The sequence below is a fragment of the Hypanus sabinus genome, chromosome 14 (genome assembly GCF_030144855.1).
Source record: "Hypanus sabinus isolate sHypSab1 chromosome 14, sHypSab1.hap1, whole genome shotgun sequence".
Lineage (NCBI taxonomy): Eukaryota > Metazoa > Chordata > Chondrichthyes > Myliobatiformes > Dasyatidae > Hypanus > Hypanus sabinus.
The window spans coordinates 101,319,718-101,341,577 of record NC_082719.1 but is presented as its reverse complement, the minus strand read 5'-3'; the positions used below and the strand labels follow the sequence as shown (position 1 = coordinate 101,341,577).

Here is a 21,860-nt window from a genome sequence, read left to right as displayed (position 1 = left end):
AAAGTCTGGAACAAGATCATTCCTATCTTTTCTGCTCTGACCTATCTGGGATTTTGGGAATGTTGGAATGCCACATTTTCAAAGCTTGCTAAGATTCGGCATGTCATCTAAAACTTTGACCAAGATGCACAGTGGAGAGTACACTGACTGGTTGCATCATGGCCTGGTATGGAAACATCAATGCCCTTAAATGGAAAGATTTATAAAAAGTGATGGATATGTCTCAGTCCATTACAGGAAAAGCCCCATCCCCCAACATTGAACATGTCCACATGAAGCACTGTCCCAGGAAATCATCAAAGGTCCCCCACCACCCAAGTCATGCTGTCTTCTCACTACTACCATCAGGAAGGAGGTACAGAAGCCTTAGCTCCCACACCACCAGGTTCAGTAACAATTATAACCCCTCAACCATCAGCTGCCTAAGCTAGAGTGGATGCCTTCAGTCACCTCAACACTGAGCTGATTGAATAACTTGGACTCACTCAAGTTCTCTACAACTCATTTTCTCAATATTATTTATCACTAATTTGCTGTATACACTATTACTATTTGCTTTTCCTTTTGTACTTGCACTTTGTCTTTTGCATATTTTTTGTTCTTTGTTTGTACTGAGGTTCTGTATTGATTCTATTTTGTTTCTTTTTATCTGCTGTGAATGCCTACAAGGGAGTGAATATGGGTTGTATATGGAAACATATCCTTACTTCGATAATAAATTTACTTCGAACTTTGAACATCCCTTGCATCTTTTGCCCCTTTGTCCACTTCTTTTGAGATGAGAGACCATCACATCCCAGGCATTTTCTGGTAGTCAATCCCTTGAGTTTATTTACTACAATTTCACTGGCAATAGATTTCTCCTTCTCTTTTGCTGCTGCATTTTTTGATGTAATTGAGTATATTTAGGAAAGCAGCCTCCATCATCAGGAATCCCCACCACCCAGGCTATATTGTCTTCTTGCTGCTGCCATCAGAAAGAACTGCGAGAGCCTCAGGACTCTCGCCACCAGGTCAGGAACCGTTATCGCCCCTGAACCATCAGACTCCTGAGCCAGAGGGGATAACTTCACTCACCCCATCACTGAACTGTTCCCACAACCTATGGGCTCACTTTCAAGGACTCTTCATCTCGTTTTCAATATTTATTGCTTATTTATTTTTAATTATTATTCTTTCTTTTTGTATGTGCACAGTTTGTTGTCCTTTGAACATGGGGTGGTGTGGTCTTTCATGGATCCTATTGTAGTTATTGAGTATGACTGCAAGAAGAGGAAACTCAGGGTTGTATATGACATATATATACTTGGATAATAAATTTACTTTGAACCTTGAACCCAGATCTTACAACTGTTGCTGTAAAGTGTTGTGCTAACTGCTAGGATCCTGTCCTTTATTGTACTTAAAGAACAGTGTTGCTGAAATAAAGTTCAGCCAATATAAGGTAAATCAAAAATCAATGATTTCTAAAAATACCGGATTGCCATTTTTCCTTTCAGTTTAGCAAACCTGTATACTTTTGGTTTAGTTTTATTGTGATTCCCATTGTTTGCTTTCCTGAAAAGAAATCTATCAGCAAACAATCTCTTTTCAGATGGGATAAACTGTCCACCTTTAGCTATCAAAGATTACTTTTAACCCATGTAAAGAACTGGATTTAAAAGCTGACATGAACATATTACTGAAGGCTTCTTCAGTGCTGCTTTAAAAGTATTTAGCACAAGAGAAAAGCAGTCCACTTTAAGGGATTAAAGATTAGCTCTATTTGCCATGTGTACATTGAAACATAGAGTGAGAAGTGTCGTTTGCGCCAACGACCAACGCAGACCGAAGATCCACTGGAGGCAGTCTGCAAGTGTTGCCACGCCTCTGGCACCTACATAGTATCCTCACAGCTCACTAATCCTAACCCTAATAATATATCTTTGGACTGTGGGAGGAAACCTGAGCACCTGGTGGAAACACACATGTCACGGAGAGAAGGTAAAAACTTCTTACAGACAGTGACAGGAATTGAACCCCAGTCAGAGATTGTTGGTGCTGTAAAGTGTTAAACTAACCGCTATGTTACAATGCATGGTTGAATGGTGAATGATCTCCAACAAAAATCAAGTTGATATTAAAGTATAAAAAAGTGTAAAAATAGGATATTAAAAAAATTATATAAAAGTATAAACAGTCCTGATGAAGCCTGAAAGGTCAACTGTTTACTCTCCTCTGTAGATGCTGCTTCACTTGCTGAGTTGGAGACACAGTTACAGAAAACTACAATACAGAAACCGGCCCTTCAGCCCATCTAGTCCATGCTAAACTATTATTCTGCCTTGTCTCATCAAATTGCATCTGGACCACAGCTCTCTATATCCCTCCCATCCGTGCATTCATGCAAACTTCTCTTAGATATTGAAGTAGAACCCACACCTACCACTTCAACTGGGAGCTCAGTCCACACTCTTACCACCCTCTGAGTGAAGGAAGTCCCCTTCATATTCCCCTTAAACGTTTCACCCTTCAACCATTGACCTATGATTTTTAGTTCTGTTCTCACTTAACCTCAATGGAAAAAGAGCCTGCTTGTGTTTACCATATCTATGTCCTTCATAATATTGTATATAAACTTTTTATTTCCTCCTGCATTTTGTGCATTTTGCTCAGGATTTCCAGCACCTGCAGAATCTCGTGTTTATAAACAGTGTTTAGTGCATGCAACATACTGTATTTCAGAGTCACATATATCATATTTTACACTCTTGTTGCCTTGTAAATTCATGAACCAGGTATGGAGAAGCAATGAACCAATTAGAGCAACATGCTGTCTTACTGGTACTTGAAGTCAAAGTGTAAAAATCATATTCAGAATTGGGTTTATTATCACTGTCTTGAAATCCTAATCCTCACCGGATATCTTTGGAATGTGGGAAGCAACTGAAGCAGCTGGAGGAAGCCCCCATGGTACAAACTCCATGAAATATGATGTGAAGTGAGTTGATTTGCATCAGCAGTACAGTGCAAAGACATGGAACTGCAGGCAGCATGGTAGCGTAACGCAACTAGAGCGTGAGCAATCACCGATTGGCGTTCAATTCTTACCGCTGCCAGTAAGCAGTTTGTACATTCTCCCCGTAACTTTCTTATGGGTGCCCTGGTTTCCTCCCACACTTTGAAGATGTACAGTTCGGGTTAGTGAGTTGTGGGCATGCTATGTTGACACCGGAAGTGTGGAGACACGTGCAGACTGGCCAGCGCTTTCCTCATTGATTTGATTTGACACAGATGGTGATGCAACCAGTCAGAATTTTCTCCACTGTACACCTGTAGAAATTTGCAAGGATCTTTGTTGACCTACCAAATCTCCTCAAACTTCTCATGAAGTATAGCTACTATCATGACTTCTTTGTGAATCTATCAAGGTGTTTGGCCCAGGACAATTCCTTGGAGATGCTGACAACCAAGAACTTGAAACCACTCACCCTTTTCACCAGTGACCGCTTTATGAGGACTGTTGTCTGTTTTCCTGATTTCCCTTTCTTGAAGTCTACAATCTATTCCTTTGTCTTACTGACATTGAGTATGAGGTTGTTGTTGTGACACCATTCAACCAGCTAATTTATCTCACTTCTGTACACATCCTCATTGTCCTCTAAAATTTTACCAACATTGGTCTCATCTGTGAATTTTGCATGCTGTCTGCACATTGTGACAGTCATGGGTGCAGAAAGAGTAGATCAGTGGGCTAAGCACACATTGAAGTTCGCCTGTGTTGATCGTCAGCGAGGGGGAGATGCTATCACTGTGCTGACCATGGTCTCCCAATAGATAAATCAAGATTCAAGATTGTTTATCACGTACTCATCAAAACATACTGTCAAAAGTGTCTTTTGCATTACCAACCAAAACACTCGAGGATGTGCTGGGGGCAGCCTACAAGGGTTGTCGTACATTCCAGCACCAACATGGCACCCAATCACAAACAAGTGAAAATCTGCAGATGCTGGAAATCTGACCAACGCACACAAAATTCTGGAGGAACTCAGCAGGCCAGGCAGCATCTATGGAAAAAAATTACAGTCGACAGTTTAGCCCGAAACCTTGTCGAAGGGTCTCGGCCCGAAACGACAACTGCGCCCTTTTTCATAGATGCCTGGCCTGCTGAGTTCCTCCAGGATTTTGTGTGCGTTAACCAACATAGCATGCCCACAATGTTTGGGAGACCAACATACAGCACAATAAAACAGTACACAACAAGCACCAAAAACAAGAACAGCAAAATAATCCCCTCTCCTTCCTCCCAGCCACGTATGCACGTATACAGTCCTCTAAACCGTATTGCTCAGCCGCTGCTTGCACAGAGATGCACAGAAGTGCAGGTTCAGAATCTTGGTGCTAAATTCTGAGGGAATGATGGTTTTGAACAATGAGGTAAAGAGCAGTCTGATTTATATATTGTTGTTGTCCAAGTGGTCCAAAGCCGTGTGAAGAAGCTGTACGATTGCATCTGCTGTAGACCAATTGTGGCCAAATGCAAGCTGGAGCAGGTCCAGGTCCCTGCTTAGGCATTATCAACCTCTCAAAGCATGTCTTCAGAATAGATGTGAGTGTCACTGGCTCATCCTGACCTTCTTAGGCACCAGTATGATTGGCGCCACTCTGAAGCAGGTGGGAACCTCTGAAAACAAAACTGAGAGATTGAAGAGGTCATCAAACACTCCAGCTAGTCAGTTGGCACAGGTTTTCGGTACCCGGCCAGATACACCACCAGGGACTGATGCCTTTTGAGGGTTCAGCCTCTTGAAAGCTATTCTGGCATCATTCTCTGAGGCAGGTATTGCACGCTCACCAGGCGCTGTGCAGATTTATAAAGGCATGGTATTATTTTCCCTTTCAAAGCATGCAAAAACTGTATTGAGCTCATCAGTCAATGCAACATCATAGTCATTTATCCATTATTGAAATGTGAAATAATTGTATTTATTTAGAGATACAGTGTGGAATGGGCTATTACGGCCCAATCAAATAACCCACCTATTTAATCCTAGCCCTAATCCCAGGACAATTTACAATTAACTTACTAACCAATATGTCTTTGAACTGTGTGAGGAAATGGGAGCAACCAGAGGAAACACACATGTTGACAGGGAGAATGTACAAATTACCTTCCAGTGGGTGCCAGAATTGAACTGCGAACTCCTTTGTCCAGGCTGTAATAGTATTACACTAACTATGCCAGCATGTTGCCACATGGTAATCTATGCATAACACACCGCATATTTTAATGGTTTGTTCCAGTAATGGGGAAGACCACTGAAAGATCAATGAAGGTATGGATTCAAAATGATATGAATGGGAAAGTATTTTATTATTGAAAGTAGAGGTAGACATATGGGAATGGACAGAGTGTTTTCATATTTATGGCTTATTACCAAGACAGGTTATTGTAAAAAGCTGGTCAAGAAATTCAGAAACAGACATGGTTCTTAGGTACCTAATAAAGTGGTCACTCAGTGTATGTTTGTAGCCTCCTGCTGCTGTAGCCCATCCATTACAATTTCTATGTGTTGTGCAATCAGAGATTATTTTCTGTAACGTGTGGTTGTTTGAGTTACTGTCACCTTCCTGTCAGCTTGAACCACTCTGGCCAATCTTCTCTGACCTCTCTCATGAACAAGGCATTTTCACCCACAGAAATGCCACTCACCGGATATCTTTTGTTTTTCACACCATTCTCTGTACACTCTAGAGACTATTGTGCATGAAAATCCCAGGGGATCAGCAGTTTCTGAGATATTCAAACCACAATGTCTAGCACCAACAATCATTCCAAGATTAAAGTCACCACGATCACATTTCTTCCCCATTCTGACGTTTGGTCTGAACAACAACTGAACCTCTTGACCATGTCTGCATGCTTTTATGCATTGAGTTGTTGCCACTTGATTGGCTGATTAGGTTATTGCGTTAATGAGCAGATGTACAGGTGTACCTAATAAACTGGCCACAGAGTGCATGATAAGATTATGTAAGTAGGTTGTAACTCTTCCCACAGGAAGATAGAAGAGGCATTCACTCTACATTCTACACTCTTGCAAAAACCTTTTAAAACCACCCTTGAAAATCCTGAACTAAATACCAGTTTATACATTTTCTGTTTTCAGTTTGAAAAACCTTACCTAAGCCAGCAAGCTGATGTTCAACACATTGCTAGATATATGCACACGGGCAATAAGTGACGCCTAATTAGTCTGATCACACTAACTGTTAATCCCACTGTTAGTTTGGAGACACCTACCGATACTGTTGTATGTCAGGGGTTTGCTTTTACTCTGCTCCAGAATAATTCATGTTGTTCTACATCATTATCACTGCAGCATGCACGACTGGACTTGTGTGAAGGCACAGTGGTTGCTGCTCAACTCAGTTGAAGTAGTCCTATTTGTAGTGACAGAGCTCAAATTCATCTCGTGGTTTCCTTCACAGAGCAGTATGTTTCATTTCAGACTTAGAGGTGCTTCAGAAGTTGAGAATGAGGCAGAAAACAGTGTTGTGGCTGTTTTATTCAGCATTACAAGAATAAAGATATCAGAATATTAGAATAAAAATCACAGGGTACATAGACAGATGGATTGTAGGGGTATGGCCTGCTATGATCCCGGTGCAGGTCGATGGGAGTAGGCAGCTTAAATGGTTTCAACATCGACTAGATGGGCCAAGGGGCCTGTTTCTGTGCTGTACTTTTCTATGACTCTACAATATTAATCTTTGAGGTCCCACAGTTAGAGTGATGCTATTGCAGCTCATTGTGAGTGCTAATTTATGTGCAGGTTAGGTCACCTTATCTGCAGGAAAGATGTAAATAAATTTGAAAGAATACTGAGAAAAATTATAAGGATATTGCCGGATTTGGAACACCCGAATTATAAGGAAAGATTGAAACGGTTAGGACTTCATTCCTTGGAACTTTAAGGTGAGCCTGAGGGAAAACTGCTTCACTCTGAGGGTCTTGAGAGTGTGGAATGAGTTCCCAGCACTAGTGATGCACAGAAACTCAATTTCAACATTTAAGAAAAGTTTGGATAGGTACATGGAATGTAAGGCTAAACAGGGCATTGGAAATAGGCAGTTTAAATTGATTCAGCATGGACTAGATGGGGTGAAGGGCCTGTTTCTGTGCTGTGCTTTTCTATGACTCTGTGAATCTATTATTCTAATTCTGCTGCCATCTGTAAGGAGTTTGTACATTCTCTCTGTAGCGGAATGGGTTTCCTCCAGATGCTCCAGTTTCCTCCCCCAGGCCAAGGACATATTGTTTAATAGTTTAATTAGTAATTGTAAATTGTCCTGTGATTAGGCTGGTGTTAAATAGGTGGGTAGCGAGTCGGTCCAGCTCGTTGGGCCAGAAGGACCTTTTCTGTGCTGTATCTCGAAAGTAAAAATAAACATTAGCTTAATTTTTCCTATGTATATTAAAACACACAGTGAAATGCATCGTTTGCGTCAGCAACCAGCCAGACAGAACATTGCTGGAGGCAACGGTAAGTGTTGCTGTGCTTCTGGTGCCAACATAACATGCCCACAACTTACCAACCTGTACGCCTTTGGGAGGAAGCTGGAGCACCCGGAGGAAAAGTAACACGGCCACAGGGAGACAGCGGCAGGAACTGAAATGAGGTTGCTGATCACTGGCGCTGTAATCACATTACGTTAACTGCTACACTACCATGCCCTCCGAGGATGAGCAAAGAATGAAGACAATGAAAAAGTTAGAGCCTCCAATCATCCAAAAGGGTTGCGTCTAGCGGTTGCTGATGTGATGGGAGAATGAACTGTTTAGGAGCTCAGGCAGGGTGAAATGAGAGGAGATTTCAAACGCCCAGTCATGAGAATGCGAGCTTAGATAATGGGGGGATGTCAGTCTTTGTGGGACACACACTAAATGCTGAAGGAACTCAAAAAGAGAAGCAGCAAATTAATAGAGGCAAATTAACAGTTTAGGTTTGAGATCCTGATGAAGTCTATTCCCCTCCGTAGATGCTATCTGACTTGATGAGTTCCTTCAGCATTTTGTATGTGTCTATCAAAATCTCCAGCATCTGTAGAATCTCTTGTGTTTTCATCTTTGTGGAGGAGTCTTGATGGTTGGGAAGAAGGGAAGCATTTGGGAAGAAGGTAGTTAAGTGGACGAGTGGGATCTTAATCTTTAAGTAAGTTTAGTTTTATTCCCTTTATGATTATGGAGATATTTTCTTCATGTAAGTGTTGTAGAGTGTCTAAACCATACCCATCAAATCCATTTACTGTCCATGTGATATTGTCATAAAATGCAGGAAAATATCTGAGAAGTTTTGCCTTAAAGATAAAGATAATGATTAGTTTTATTTGTCACATGTGCATCGAAACATTGAAACTGTGAAATGCGTCATTTGTATCAAGTGACCAACGCAGTCCAGGGACGTGCTGGGGGCAGCCCACAAGTGTCGCCATGTTTCCAGTGCCAGCATAGCATGCCCACAACTTACTGATCCTAACTGTACATCTTGGGAATGCAGGAGGAAACCTGAGCACCCAGAGGAAATCCACATGGTCACGGACAGGATGTGGAAACTCCTTAAAGAGGATGCCAGAATTAAACTCCAAACTCCTACATCTCAAGTGTCGCTCTAACTGTGTCACTACTGCGATGCCTCATGGTATAAAGTATTATTGTGTAATTGAATATAACCAAATATAAAATATGTTCACAGGGTAATGAGGAAGTCCAGTTCAAGTCCAGTTGAGTGTTACCAATAATGCTTGTTAGTTATTTTCGTTTATAGGAAAAATCCACCTAATATAATTTTTCTTCTTAACAATTATGGATTTCTTTCAGGATGTAAGTGTTGCAAGCAAAACCAGCATTATTATCCATTCTTAGTTGCTTTTGAGAAGGTGGTGGCCCCCACTTTCCTAAATCATGATAGTTATTTTGGTGTTAGGGAGGGAATCCTAGACTGCACGCAGAACAATTATGTCTTTCCAAATCGGTATGGAGGAGAATCTTTAATTATTTAATCTCCCCTGGAAGTGCATTAATTAATGTGAGACCATTAAGCATCATTTTACACTATTGTAATGCAGTTAATATGCTGTTTGGTTTGCAAGGGAAATCAAGATGTTCTTCTAAACAGAAGAATTTGTATCAGAGAAATTACACATTCCCACAACAATTCCCATTTTTGTTTCTCACAATGAGATTCTTGGCAGTTTTGTGTTGTGAATGTTTGCTTAAATTGCAACTATTGGACAACTGTGAGCTCATTAATTTTAACGTAGAACAGAGAACATGGAGCAGAACAGCAGAGGAACAAGCCCTTCAGCCCACAATGTTGTGCTGAACCAATTAAATTAGCAATCAAATGGGTAGCTAAGCTAATCCCATCTACACAATGTCCATATCCTTCCAGTTTCCTCACACTTATGTGCCTCTCTAAACATTCCTTAAAAGTCTCTAATATTTTGCTTCTGCCACCACCACTGGCAGTGCATTTCAGGCACCCACCACTTGGCCCTCATCCCTCCTTTGAAGTTACCCCCCTCACCTTAAATGTATGCCCTCTTGGATTAGACATTTCAACCACAGAAAAAAGATATTGACTTCCTATTTTATGCCTCTCATAATCTTATAAACCTCTATCAGATCACCCCTCAAGCTTTGCCAATCCAGAGAAAATAACCCGCATTTGTTCAACCTCTCATCATAGCACATTTTAAGTCTTCGCCTCAATAGTAACAAAATTAGTGTTGTCTGACTTCTGTGTGTCTCCTGATCATTTAGTTATGGCCACTATTAAATTATGTTAACTTTTGATTACTGATTTAATGATTGATTTATTGATTAGATTAAATTTCCCTAAGTTCCACTCCTCTCTATCCCTCCCCCTTTTCTTTTCCCTCATTTTGGCACCATGCTCACCCTTCTGTTCTCCTACCCCACTCTTATAACCTGTCCATCGCTTCCCTCAGCTGTCCCTCCTCCTTCCCTTTATCCCATGGTCCACTCTCTTCTCCTATCAGATTCCTTCTTCTTTAGCCCTTTACCTTTTCCACCTACCAGCTCCTTGCTTCACCATCCTTCCCAAACAACCTACATTTCCCCTCGCCTGGTTTCACCTATCACCTTCGAGCTTGTCGTCCTTCCCATCCCCCCACCTTCTTATTCTTGCTTCTTCCCCCTTCCTTTCTAGTTCTGATAAAGGGTCTCGACCCTAGACACTGACTGCTTATTCCTCTCTGTAGATGCTACCTGACCTGCTGAAACCATCCAGCATTTTGTGTTTGAATTCTATTCTGCACATTCTCACCATTTCTAACAAACATCTATCTGATTTATTTTTAGGCCCACTGAGATTTATCTCACAGTCAGAGTCAGTCGCTGCTTATGCAGGAGACGTCGCCGTGCTGAAATGTGAAGTGACTGGTGAGCCAATGCCATCGGTTCATTGGCAGAGAAACCGCATCGACCTGCAGCTGAACACAGACGACGTCCGCATGGCCGTTCTCCCATCTGGATCCCTGGTGATTAACAAGCTGCAGGCAAGTGACAGCGGGTCCTACCGCTGCCTTGCAGAAAACCCTGGAAGCTCGAGGACGGGAAACGATGTTGACCTTCAGGTTCTGTCGGGTAAGAGGAAGTTAGATGTTTGTTCTCAGAAGAGGAAGTTAGATGCTGGCATGTTGTCAGAAGAGGAAGTTAGATGTTGGCATGTTCTCAGAAGTTTATCTGTGGGTACAAATTACAAACTATGTTGCGGCCTGACTAACACACCACAGCAAATATTGATGTTCAAGAAGGTTTAATATCTTTTCCAGTACATAAGTGTAAAGCAGAAAGAAATAGTTGTTACTCTGTATCTGATGTAGAACAATAAAACACAGTACGATAAAGAACACAGTAGATATAAATACATAAGATTGCTTACATGCGTAGATTGATTGTATGTCCATAACATGACATTAGGCACACACAGGAGTGTCTGTACACAAGGTGACTCTCACAGGAATTGATAGGTGGTTGGGTGTGTAGAGGGGTGGGTTAGTGGGTGAAGGTGTTTATCAGTGTCATTGCTTGGGGAAAGTAACTGTTTTTGAGTCTGGTGGTCCTGGCGTGGAAGCTACGTAGCCCCCTCCCTGATGGGAGTGGAACAATTAGTGCATGAGCAGGGTCGGTGGGATCCTTCATGATATCATTGACCCTTTTCCGGCACCTTTCTGTATGTATGTCCTATGATGCATTGTGCAGTTTTGGCTAATACATGTATCCTGTTTTATAGCCTGTCAGCTATCTTAGCATTACCAGGGTAAATACGTAAGCCTATTCTAACATAAAAAGTGATACTCAATGGTCACCTGTTACACATCTAAAAGTAGATGGTGAATAAAGTTGATTGTTGGAGTTGATCCTTGAAAGCAGAGACTTACATCCATTGGAGGTTGTTTAGAAAATAGAATACTACAGCTCAGCACAGGCCATTTGGCCCATCATGCTGTGCTGACCTTTCAACCTACTCCAGGATCAATCCAACCCTTCCTTCCAACATGGACACCAGGATAACATAGCGGTTAGTGGAGCTCTATTACTGATTGGGGCATTTCGGAGTTCTGAGTCCAATTCCGGTGCTGTTCTGTAAGGAATCTCGGTACATCCTCCCCCCGGAATGTGTATGTTTTGCCTGGTGCTCCAGTTTCCACCCACAGTTCAAAGGTGTACTGGGTCTCTTGCTGTCCACTCAAACAATTTCTTTTATCATCTTGTACTCCCCTATCAATATCTCTCACCCTCCGTCACTTCAGAGAAAATCCCTAGCTTGCCCAACCCAACATGGCAGCATAATCCAGGCAGTGTCCTGGTAAATCTCCTCCGTGCCCTCTCTAAAGCTTCCACATCCTTTCTACAATGAGGTGACAAGAACTAAACACAGAACTCCAAGCGTTGACTAATCAGGATTTTATCGAGCTGCAACATTATCTCACAAAGCTGCATTATAGAGCTTTTTTTTAGGATAGGTCAAATAGAGACAGGAAGATTGCTTTCACACGTAGTTGAGACTAGGACTAGTGAACATAGCCTGATATTCCAGGGGAATAGATTTAGAACGGAGATAACGAGGAATTACTTTTCTTGGCAAGTAGTGAATGTGTGACACTCTCTGCCCAAGGAAGCAGTGGAGGCTACCTCCTTATGTTTAAGATAGAGTTAGAAGGATTGCATTGCAGGGTAATTAAGGGTTCTGAGGAAAAGGCAAGTAGGTGGAGCTGAGTCAATGGCCAGAGAAGCCATGATCTTATTGAATGGTGGAGAAGACGTGACAGGCAGAATGGTCAAACACTGCTCAGGTTTCTTATCTTCTTATGTATACTTATATTACACAGTAGCATTTGAATACATCTTAAACAAAAATGGGTGAAAGCCTACTTCTCTTCACAGCTGAATGATACAGTTGTACAGGTGGGCTCCCATCGAAGAAAAGAAATGAATGAGAAGTGTCTGGTGTCTCTGGGCCTGTACTCACTGGAGTTTAGAAGAATAAGGTTTGGGGGGTGGGGGGGCCTTCTCATTGAAACTTACCAAATACTGAAAAGCCTAGCTAGAGTGGATGGGGTGAAGATGCCCAGGGCCAGAGGGCACAGCCTCATGGTAGAAGGACATTTATTTAGACAGAGATGAGGAGGAACTTCTTTTGAGAGAGTTTAGTGAATCCATTGCCACAGACGGCTGTGGAAGCCAATTCATTGAGTGGATTTACAGTGGAGGTCGATAAGTTCTTGATTAGTTAGGGTGTCAAAGGTTACAGGAAGAAGGGAGGGGAATGGGGTTGAGAGGGATAATGAATCAGACATGATAGAATGGTTTAGCAGAGTCAATAGGCCAATTGGCTTAATTCTGCTTCAATGCTTTATGGTCTAATTTCTCAACATGAATGTTGTCACCGGCCTCACAGCTACACAGCAAAGCTCCTTCAGATCAACATCAGAATATTCCTTTGCTTGGAAAAACATCTCCATTCTACCCTAATATAGTTTTTCAATTTCCCAGAGGAAGAATCCTCCTGACCTTTCCAAGAGCCATTTTCAATAATGTGCCACATATGAAAGCCTGAAGCCACTTCACTTAAATCTGTTACATCCTGGTAGACAGAGCAAAGCTTCAGTCCAGTTCTGACATTGGAGACAGGCCCCAGAGATGGTAAAATGTGGCAGAGGTATTTCATTAGGCTCTGCAGTAATGGCAAAAATTTTTTTCATTACTATTGTTTTTGAACAGTGCCTTATATGAATGCATAGATACACAGGAGTTTCTGAACATCCTAAGCAACACACACAAACTGCTTCAGGAACTCAGCAGGTCAGCAGCATTTATGGAAACAAATAAACAGTCGACATTTTGGGCCAAGACCCTTCATCGGGACCTGAAAGGAAGGAGGACGATGACAGAATAAGAAGGTGGGGTGAGGGGGAGGAGGACAAGCTACAGGATGATAGGTGAAGCCAAATGGGTGGGGGAGGACGATGAAGGAAGAAGCTGGTAAAGGGCTGAAGAAGAAGGAATTTGATAGGAAAGGAGAGTGGTCCATGGGAGAAAGGGAAGAAGGAGGGACACCAGGTGGCCATGATAGCCAGGTGAGGAGAAGAGGTAAGAGGCAAGAGTGGAGAAATAAAAAAGAAGGAAGGGGGAGGAATCAATGTTCATGCCATCAGGTTGGAGGCTACCTAGGCAGAATAAAGATGAAAGATTAGCTTTATTTGTCTCATGTAAATCAATAGATCAATATTGACAGAAATGTGAGTTTTCTGTCAATAACCAACACAGTCCGAGGATGTGCTGGAGGCAGCTCATAAGTGTCACTAAGCTTCTAATGCCAACATAGCATATCCACAAATTACTAACCCTAACTGTACCTTTTTGGAATGAGAAAGGAAACTGGGGAACCAGGAGGAAACCCAAGCAGTAACGGGGAGAATGTACAAACTCCTTACAGACAGCAGCAGGAATTTAACCCTAAGGGCTAGTGGTGAGACCAGAGTTCAAGGCAAGTGTTTCAGGTCTTATCATTGATGTGTTTGTAGATCAAGGCCTGAGGTTTGGTCCTTGTTCATTTTCATTGGGAGTTCTAGGATGATATATCAGATGTCCAGATTGAAGACCAGAAATCAATTGGAATCCAGAAGCAAAGGCCCGATGGTTGGACCCCCTAGTCTATAAATCTTTATAACCATGTAACCATATAACCATATAACAATTACGACACGGAAACAGGCCATCTCAGCTCTTCTAGTCCAAGCCAACACTTACTCTCACCTAGTCCCACAGGCTCGCACTCAGCCCATAACTCTCCATTCCTTTCCTGTCCCTATACCTATCCAATTTTACTTTAAATGACAATACCAAACCTGCCTCTACCATTTCTACTGGAAGCTCATTCTCTGCCACTCTCTGAGTAAAGAAATTCCTCCTCGTGTTACCCTCACTTTGCCCCCTAACTCTCAAATCATGTCCTATCGCTTGAATCTCCCCTACTCTCAATGGAAAAAGCCTATCCAGTCAACTCAATCTATTCTCCTCATTATTTTAAATTACTCTATCAAGTCCCCCCTCAACCTTCTAAGCTCTGAAGAATAAAGACCTAACTTGTTCAGCCTTTTCCCGGAACTGAGGTGCTGAAACCCAGGTAACATTCTAGTAAATCCTCTCTGTACTCTCTCTATTTTGTTGATAACTTTCCTATAATTCGGTGACCAGAACTGTACACAATACTCCAAATTCGGCCTTACCAATGTCTTGTACAATTTTAACATTACATCCCAACTCCTATACTCAATGCTCTGATTTATAAACCCCAGCATACCAAAAGCCTTCTTCACCACCCTATCCACATGAGATTCCACCTTCAGGGAACTATGCACCATTATTCCCAGATCACTCTGTTCTACTGCATTCCTCAATGCCCTACCATTTACGATGTATGTCCTATTTGGATTATTCCTACCAAAATATAGTACCTCATACTTATCAGCATTAAACTCCATCTGCCATTGTTCAGCCCACTCTTCTAACTGGCCTAAATCTCTCTGCAAGCTTTGAAAACCTACTTCATTATCCACAACGCCACCTACCTTAGTATCATCTGCATACTTACTAATCCAATTTACCACCCCATCATCCAGATCATTAATGTATATGACAAACAACATTGGACCCAGTACAGATCCCTGAGGCACACCATTAGTCATCAGCCTCGAACCTAACAGTTATCCACCACTCTCTGGCATCTCCCACCTAGCCACTGTTGAATCATTTTTACTACTTCAATATTAATATCTAACAATTGAACCTTCCTAACTAAACATCCGTGCGGAACCTTGTCAAAGGCCTTACTGAAGTCCATATAGACAACGTTCACTGCTTTACCCTCGTCAACTTTCCTCGTAACCTCTTTAAAAAATTCAATAATATTTGTCAAACATATTCAATAAGATTGGTGAATCACATGATCCATTGTAGAAGTCTAAAGCCCAGTGACTGTGATTCCATGGATTCACTGGAGATTGGAGGCTGGGGTCTGAATATGGCCTCTCCTAGGGTGAGATGACCGTGTATGCGTGTATGTGTGGGTGGATGAAGCTTGTTTTGCTGTGTTGGTTTGTTGCTTGGTAAGTTTATTTAGTTATAATTATTTATTTATTAAAATATAGTGCAAAACAGTTTTAAGGTGCTTGGAAGAAGGTACAGAGGGGATGTCAGGGGTAAGTTTTTTACTCAGAGAGTGATGAGTGCTTGGAATGGGTTGCTGGTGATGGTGGTGGAGGCAGATACGATAGGGTCTTTTAAGAGACTCCTGGACAGGTACATGGAGCTCAGAAAAATAGAGGGCCATGGGTAACCCTAGGTAATTTCTAAGGTAAGGACATGTTCGGCACAGCATTGTGGGCTGTAGGTCCCTTCATGCTCCCTTTTTGCTGTTAATAAAAGCCTATCGTTCACTTCCAGTATCCTAGAGTTATTGTTGGTGCATCAATTTTATTAACAGTGAAAAGGGAACACGACATGTCGAAGACTGAGGGAGGAGCAGTGCCCCAATCGCCTTTCTACAGGGGTCTGTGGGAGGAGTCACAGGAGCAGTCAGCAGAGGGGCGTGTCCAGACAGGTATACTTAGTTTACCACAGATATCAGAACTGAACTATGAACTCTGACTCTCTGAGCTGTAATAGTGTTGGTACTGTGGCATCCAGTGCTCTGCGTCATTCTGCCCCACCTCGGGCCATGCTATGTTAGTGCCAGGATGTGTGGCCACACTTAAAGGCTGTCCCCAGCACATGCTGAGGTGTGTAATGCAGATGGGTGCATTTCGCTGTATGTTTCGGTGTACATGCGATAAACACACCTGAACTGGAATCTGATCACTAGTGCAATAAAGCATTACTCTAGCCACTACGCCACAGCGACAACATGGATTCAAGTCTACGATTCCCACGAGATCAATTTCCAGACTCTTGAGACGTGCCATAACTCACCTTGTGGCAGTCCCAGACATATTTTGCAGCTGTTCCTGAATATCATGTCCTTGTAGTGAGCAGCACTCTCAGTACTAACAATATACCTCCAACAGGGACGGGCTCTGAGTCAACGACATTGCTTCGATGCCTGCTTCACCGCGATAGCAGAAACCAACTGAGGAGGATAAAAAATATAACTCTGCATGCTTGACTGCCTTAAGCATTGATCTGTGCAATGACTTTTGGTTGCCTGCTGTTTGAAATCTCAAAGAATTCCACGTCCTGCTCTTCACAATCCTGCAATGTAGTTTTCAGCTTTCTGGAGGTACACTCAGTGGCCACTTTATTAGGCACACCTGTACTCCTGCTCATTAATGCAAATATCTAATCAGCCTATCGTGTGGCAGCAACTTAATGCATAAAAGCATGCAGACATGGACAAGCGGTTCAGTTGTAGTTCAAATTAAACATCAGAATGGGGAAGAAATGTGATCTAAGTGACTTTGACTGTGGAATGATTGTTGGTGCCTGACGGGGTGGTTTGAGAATCACAGAAACTGCGCATGTCCTGGTATTTACACACACAACTGTTTCTAGAGACTACAGCGAGTGGTGTGAAAAACAAAAATAAAATCACTCAGTGAGCGGGAGTTGTCTGAGTGAAAATGGGAGAGGTCAGAGGAGAATGGCCAGACTGATTCAAGCTGAAAAGAGGTTGATAGTAACTCAGATAACCACTCATTAAAGCAGTGGTGCATCTCTGAAAGCACAACACGTCGAGCCTTGAAGTGGATGAGGTACAGCAGCAGAAGACTACAAACATACTCTCAGTGGGCACTTTATTAGGTACAGGAGGTACTGAGTATGTGTTGTAATAATACTGCACTCTGTGCATTATGAAACACAATATTCTGAGTTAAATGCATGTCTTTTTTGAAGAAGTTCACATCCTAACATTGACAGTTGTCAGTTTTTAGAGTGGATGTGCATTAACTGGCTTTCAAAGCAGTTTTAGGATCACACATCTTATCTCTTTGAAAGGCAGTTTCTCCGATTTTGAATGTTAGTCGGACTGAATGCATTATTATTTTAACAGTGTCATAAATTAAACATTTGTCACTTTAATTAAATAAATTATTTATCAAGGAGCTTAACAACAGCATTTCTTCATACATTGTATAATCACAGCAGCAATGACTGGGTTCAAAGTTCAAAGTAAATTTTTATCAAAGTCCATATATGTCACCATATTTAGAACTCCAAGATTCATTTTCTTGTGGGCATTCCCGGTAAATATCAGAATCAGAATCAAGTGTAATATCACTGGCAGATGTTGTAAAATTTGTTAACTTTGCAGCAGCAGCAGTACAATGCAATTCATGATAACAGAGAAAAAAGAAAACTGTGAATTACTGTAAATATATATATATATTTATATATATGTGTGTGTAAATATATATATGTGTGTGTGTGTGTGTGTGTGTGTGTGTGTGTGTATATATATATATTTACATTCCTGATAAAGGGTGTCGGCCCGAAATGTTGACTGTGCTTCTTCCTATAGATTCTGCATTCCACCAGCATTTTGTGTGTGTTGTGTAAATTGAACTAGTGTAAAAAATAGGGAATGGAAAAAAGCAGTGAGGTAGTGTTCATGGGTTCCATGTCCATTCAGGAATTGGATGGCAGAGGGGAAGAAACTGTTTCCTAAATCATTGACTGTGTGGCTTCAGGGTCATGTACCTCTTTTCTGATGGCAGTCAACAGAATCAATAAAAGGCCAACACATACAATGTGCTGGAGGCACTCAGCATTGATGGATGGGAATAAACAGGACTGATGAAGGGTCTGGGCTTGAAACGTTGACTGTTTATTAGAAACTTAGAAACATAGAAAACCGACAGCACAATACAAAGCTGTACTGAACATGTCCTTACCCGAGAAATTATCTAGGGCTACCCGTAGCCCTCCATTTCTCTGAGCTCCATATACTTGTCCAGGAGTCTCTTAAAGGACCCTATCATTTCTGCCTCCACCACTGTCGGCAGCAGTCCATTGCAAGCACTCACCACTCACCACTCACTTACCCCTGACATCTCCTCTGTACCTACTTCCAAGCAGCTTAAACCTGTGCCCTCTTGTGCTAGCCATTTCAGCCCTGGGAAAAAGCCTCTGACTATCCACACAATCAATGCCTCTCATCATCCTATACACCTCTATCAGGTCACCTCTCATTCTCTGTCGCTCCAAGGAGAAAAGGCAGAGTTCACTCATCCTATTTTCATAAGGCATGCTCCCCAATCCAAGCAACATCCTTGTAAATCTCCTCTGCACCCTTTCTATGGTTTCCCCATCCTGTAGTGAGGTGACCAGAACTGAGCACAGTACTCCAAGTGGGGTCTGACCAGGGTCCTATATAGCTGCAACATTACCTCCCATCTCCTAAACTCAATCCCATGATTAATGAAGCCCAATGCATCGTATGCCTTCTTAACCACAGAGTCAACCTGTGCAGCTGCTTTGAGTGTCCTATGGACTCAGACCCCAAGATCCCTCTGATCCTCTGCATTGCCAAGAGTCTTGCCATTAATGCTATATTCTGTCATCATACTTGACCGACCAAAATGAACCACCTCACACTTCCCTGGGTTGAACTCCATCTGCCACTTCTCAGACCATTTTTGCATCTTATCAATGTTCTGCTATAATCTCTGACAGCCCTCCATACTATCCACAACACTCTCAACCTTTGTGTCATCAGTAAATTTACTAACCCTTCCCTCCACTTCTTCATCCAGGTCATTAATAAAAATCACAAAGTGTAGGTGTCCCAGAACAGACATCTGAGGCACTCCACTGGTGACCGACCTCCATGCAGAATATGACCCGTCTACAACCACTCTTTGCCTTGTGTGGGCAAGCCAGTTCTGGATCCACAAAGCAGTGTCTCCTTGGGTCCCATGGCGCCTTACTTTCTCAATAAGCCTTGCATGGGATACCTTGCTGAAATCCATATACACTGCTCTACCATCATCACTTCCTCAAAAAATTCAAACACGAGGAAATCTGCACATGGTGGAAATTCAAGCAACACATTCAAAATGCTGGTGGAACACAGCAGACCAGGCAGCATCTATAGGGAGAAGCGCTGTCGATATTTCGGGCTGACACAATAAATCCTAACAAAGGGTTTCGGCCCGAAACATTGACAGCGCTTCTCCATATAGATCCTGCCTGGCCTGATGCGTTCCACCAGCATTTTGTGTGTGTTGCTCAAAAAATTCAATCAGACTCAAAAGGTACGATCTGCCTTTCACAAAGCCATGCTGACTATTCCAAATCATATTACGTCTCTCCAACTGTTCATAAATCCTGCCTTTCAAGATCTTCTCCATCAACTTACCAACCACTGAAGTAAGACTCACTAGTTTATAATTTCCTGGGCTATCCCTACTCCCTTTCCTGAATAATGGAAAAACATCTGCAACCCTCCAATCCTCCGGAACCTCTTTTGTCCCCATTGTTGATGTGAACATCATCACCAGAGGCTCAGCAATCTCCTCCTTTGCCTGGGGTACATCTTGTATGGTGACTTATCCAACTTGATGCTTTCCAAAAGCCCCTGCACATCCTCTTTCTTAATATCTACATGCTTAAGCTTTTCAGTTCGCTGTAAGACATCTCTGCAATCACCAAGATCTTTTCCATAGTGAATACTGAAGCAAAGTACTCTAATATTAAATACCTCTGATATCTCTTCCAGTTCCATACACACTTTTCCACTGTCACACTTGATTGGTACTATGCTGTCATGTCTTATCCTCTTGCTCTTAACATACTTGTAGAATGCCTTGGGGTTTTTCCTTAATCCTGTCTGCCATGACCTTCTCATGGCCCCTTCTGGCTCTCCTAATTTCTTTCTTGAGATCCCTTCTGCTAGCCTTAAAATCTTCTAGATGTCTATCATTACCTAGTTTTTTGAACCTTTTGTAAGCTCTTCTTTTCTTCTTGACTAGATTTACAACAGCATTTGTACACCATGGTTCCTGTACCCTACCATCCTTTCCCTGTATCATTGGTATGTACCTAAGCAGAATTCCATGCAAGTATCCCCTGAACATTTGCCACATTTCTGCCGTCCATTTCCCAGAGAACATTTGCTTCCAATTTATGCTTCCAAGTTCCTGCCCTATAGCCTCATACTTCCCTAACTTGTCTGATCCTATCCCTCTCCAATGCTATGATAAAGGTGATAGAGTTGTGATTACTATCTCCAAAATGCTTTCCCACTGACAGTCATGACACCTGACTAGGTTCATTTCCCAATACAAGATAAAGTACAGCCTCTCCTCTTGTAGGCTTATCTACATATTGTGTCAAGAAACATTTTTGCACATATCTAACAAACTCCACTCCATCTAAACCCCTCGCTCTAGGGACATTCCAATCGATAATTGGGAAATTAATTTCTCCCACCACGACAACCCTGTTATTATTACACCTTTCCAGAATCTGTCTCCCTATCTGCTACGTGATGTCCCTGTTACTATTGGGTGGTCTATAAAAACAACCAGTAGAGTCATTGACCCCTTCCTATTCCTAACTTCCACCCACAGAGACTCCGTAGACAATCCCTCCATGTTTTCCTACTTTTCCACAGCCGTGACTCTATCTCTGATCAACAGTGCCACGCTCCCACCTCTTTTGCCTCCCTCCCTGTCCTTTCTGATCATTTATAGCCTGGCACTTGAAGTAGCCATTCCTACCCCCGAACCATCTGTCTCTGTAACGGCCACAACATCATATCTCCAAGTGCTGATCCACGCTCTAAGCTCATTGGCTTTGTTCATAATACTCCTTGCATTAAAATAGACACATCTCAAGCCATCAGTCTGAGCACATCCCTTCTCTATCACCTGCCTATCCTCCCTCTTGCACTGTCTCCAAGCTTTCTCTATTTGTGAGCCAACCACCCCTTCCCCGGTCTCTTCAGTTTGGTTCCCACCCCCCAACAATTCTAGCTTAAACTCTCCCCAGTAGCCATAGCAAATCTCCCCCCAGGGTATTGGTCCACCTGGGATTCAAGTGCAACCAGTCCTTTTTGTACAGGTCACACCTGCCCCAAAAGAGGTCCCAGTGATCCAGAAATCTGAATCCCTGCACCCTGCTGCAATCCCTCAGTCACGCATTTATCCTCCACCTCATACTATTCCTATACTCACTGTCACATGGCACAGACAGTAATCCCGAGGTGACTACCTTTGTTGTCCTGCTTCTCAACTTCCTTCTTAACTCCATGTAGTCTGCTTTCAGGACCTCCTCCCTTTTCCTGTCT

The 21,860-nt window shown here is 42.4% G+C and overlaps 1 protein-coding gene across 1 annotated transcript in view; it reads left to right on the top strand.

Moving 5' to 3' along the window:
- The window catches only part of dcc (DCC netrin 1 receptor), an 897,707-nt gene that overhangs the window by 187,838 nt on the left and 688,009 nt on the right, over nt 1-21,860 (top strand). Inside the window, exon 3 of the mRNA XM_059988663.1 lies at nt 10,370-10,654. Within this exon, the coding sequence (XP_059844646.1) occupies nt 10,370-10,654 (285 nt within the window). The remainder of the gene's footprint in view (nt 1-10,369; nt 10,655-21,860) is intronic.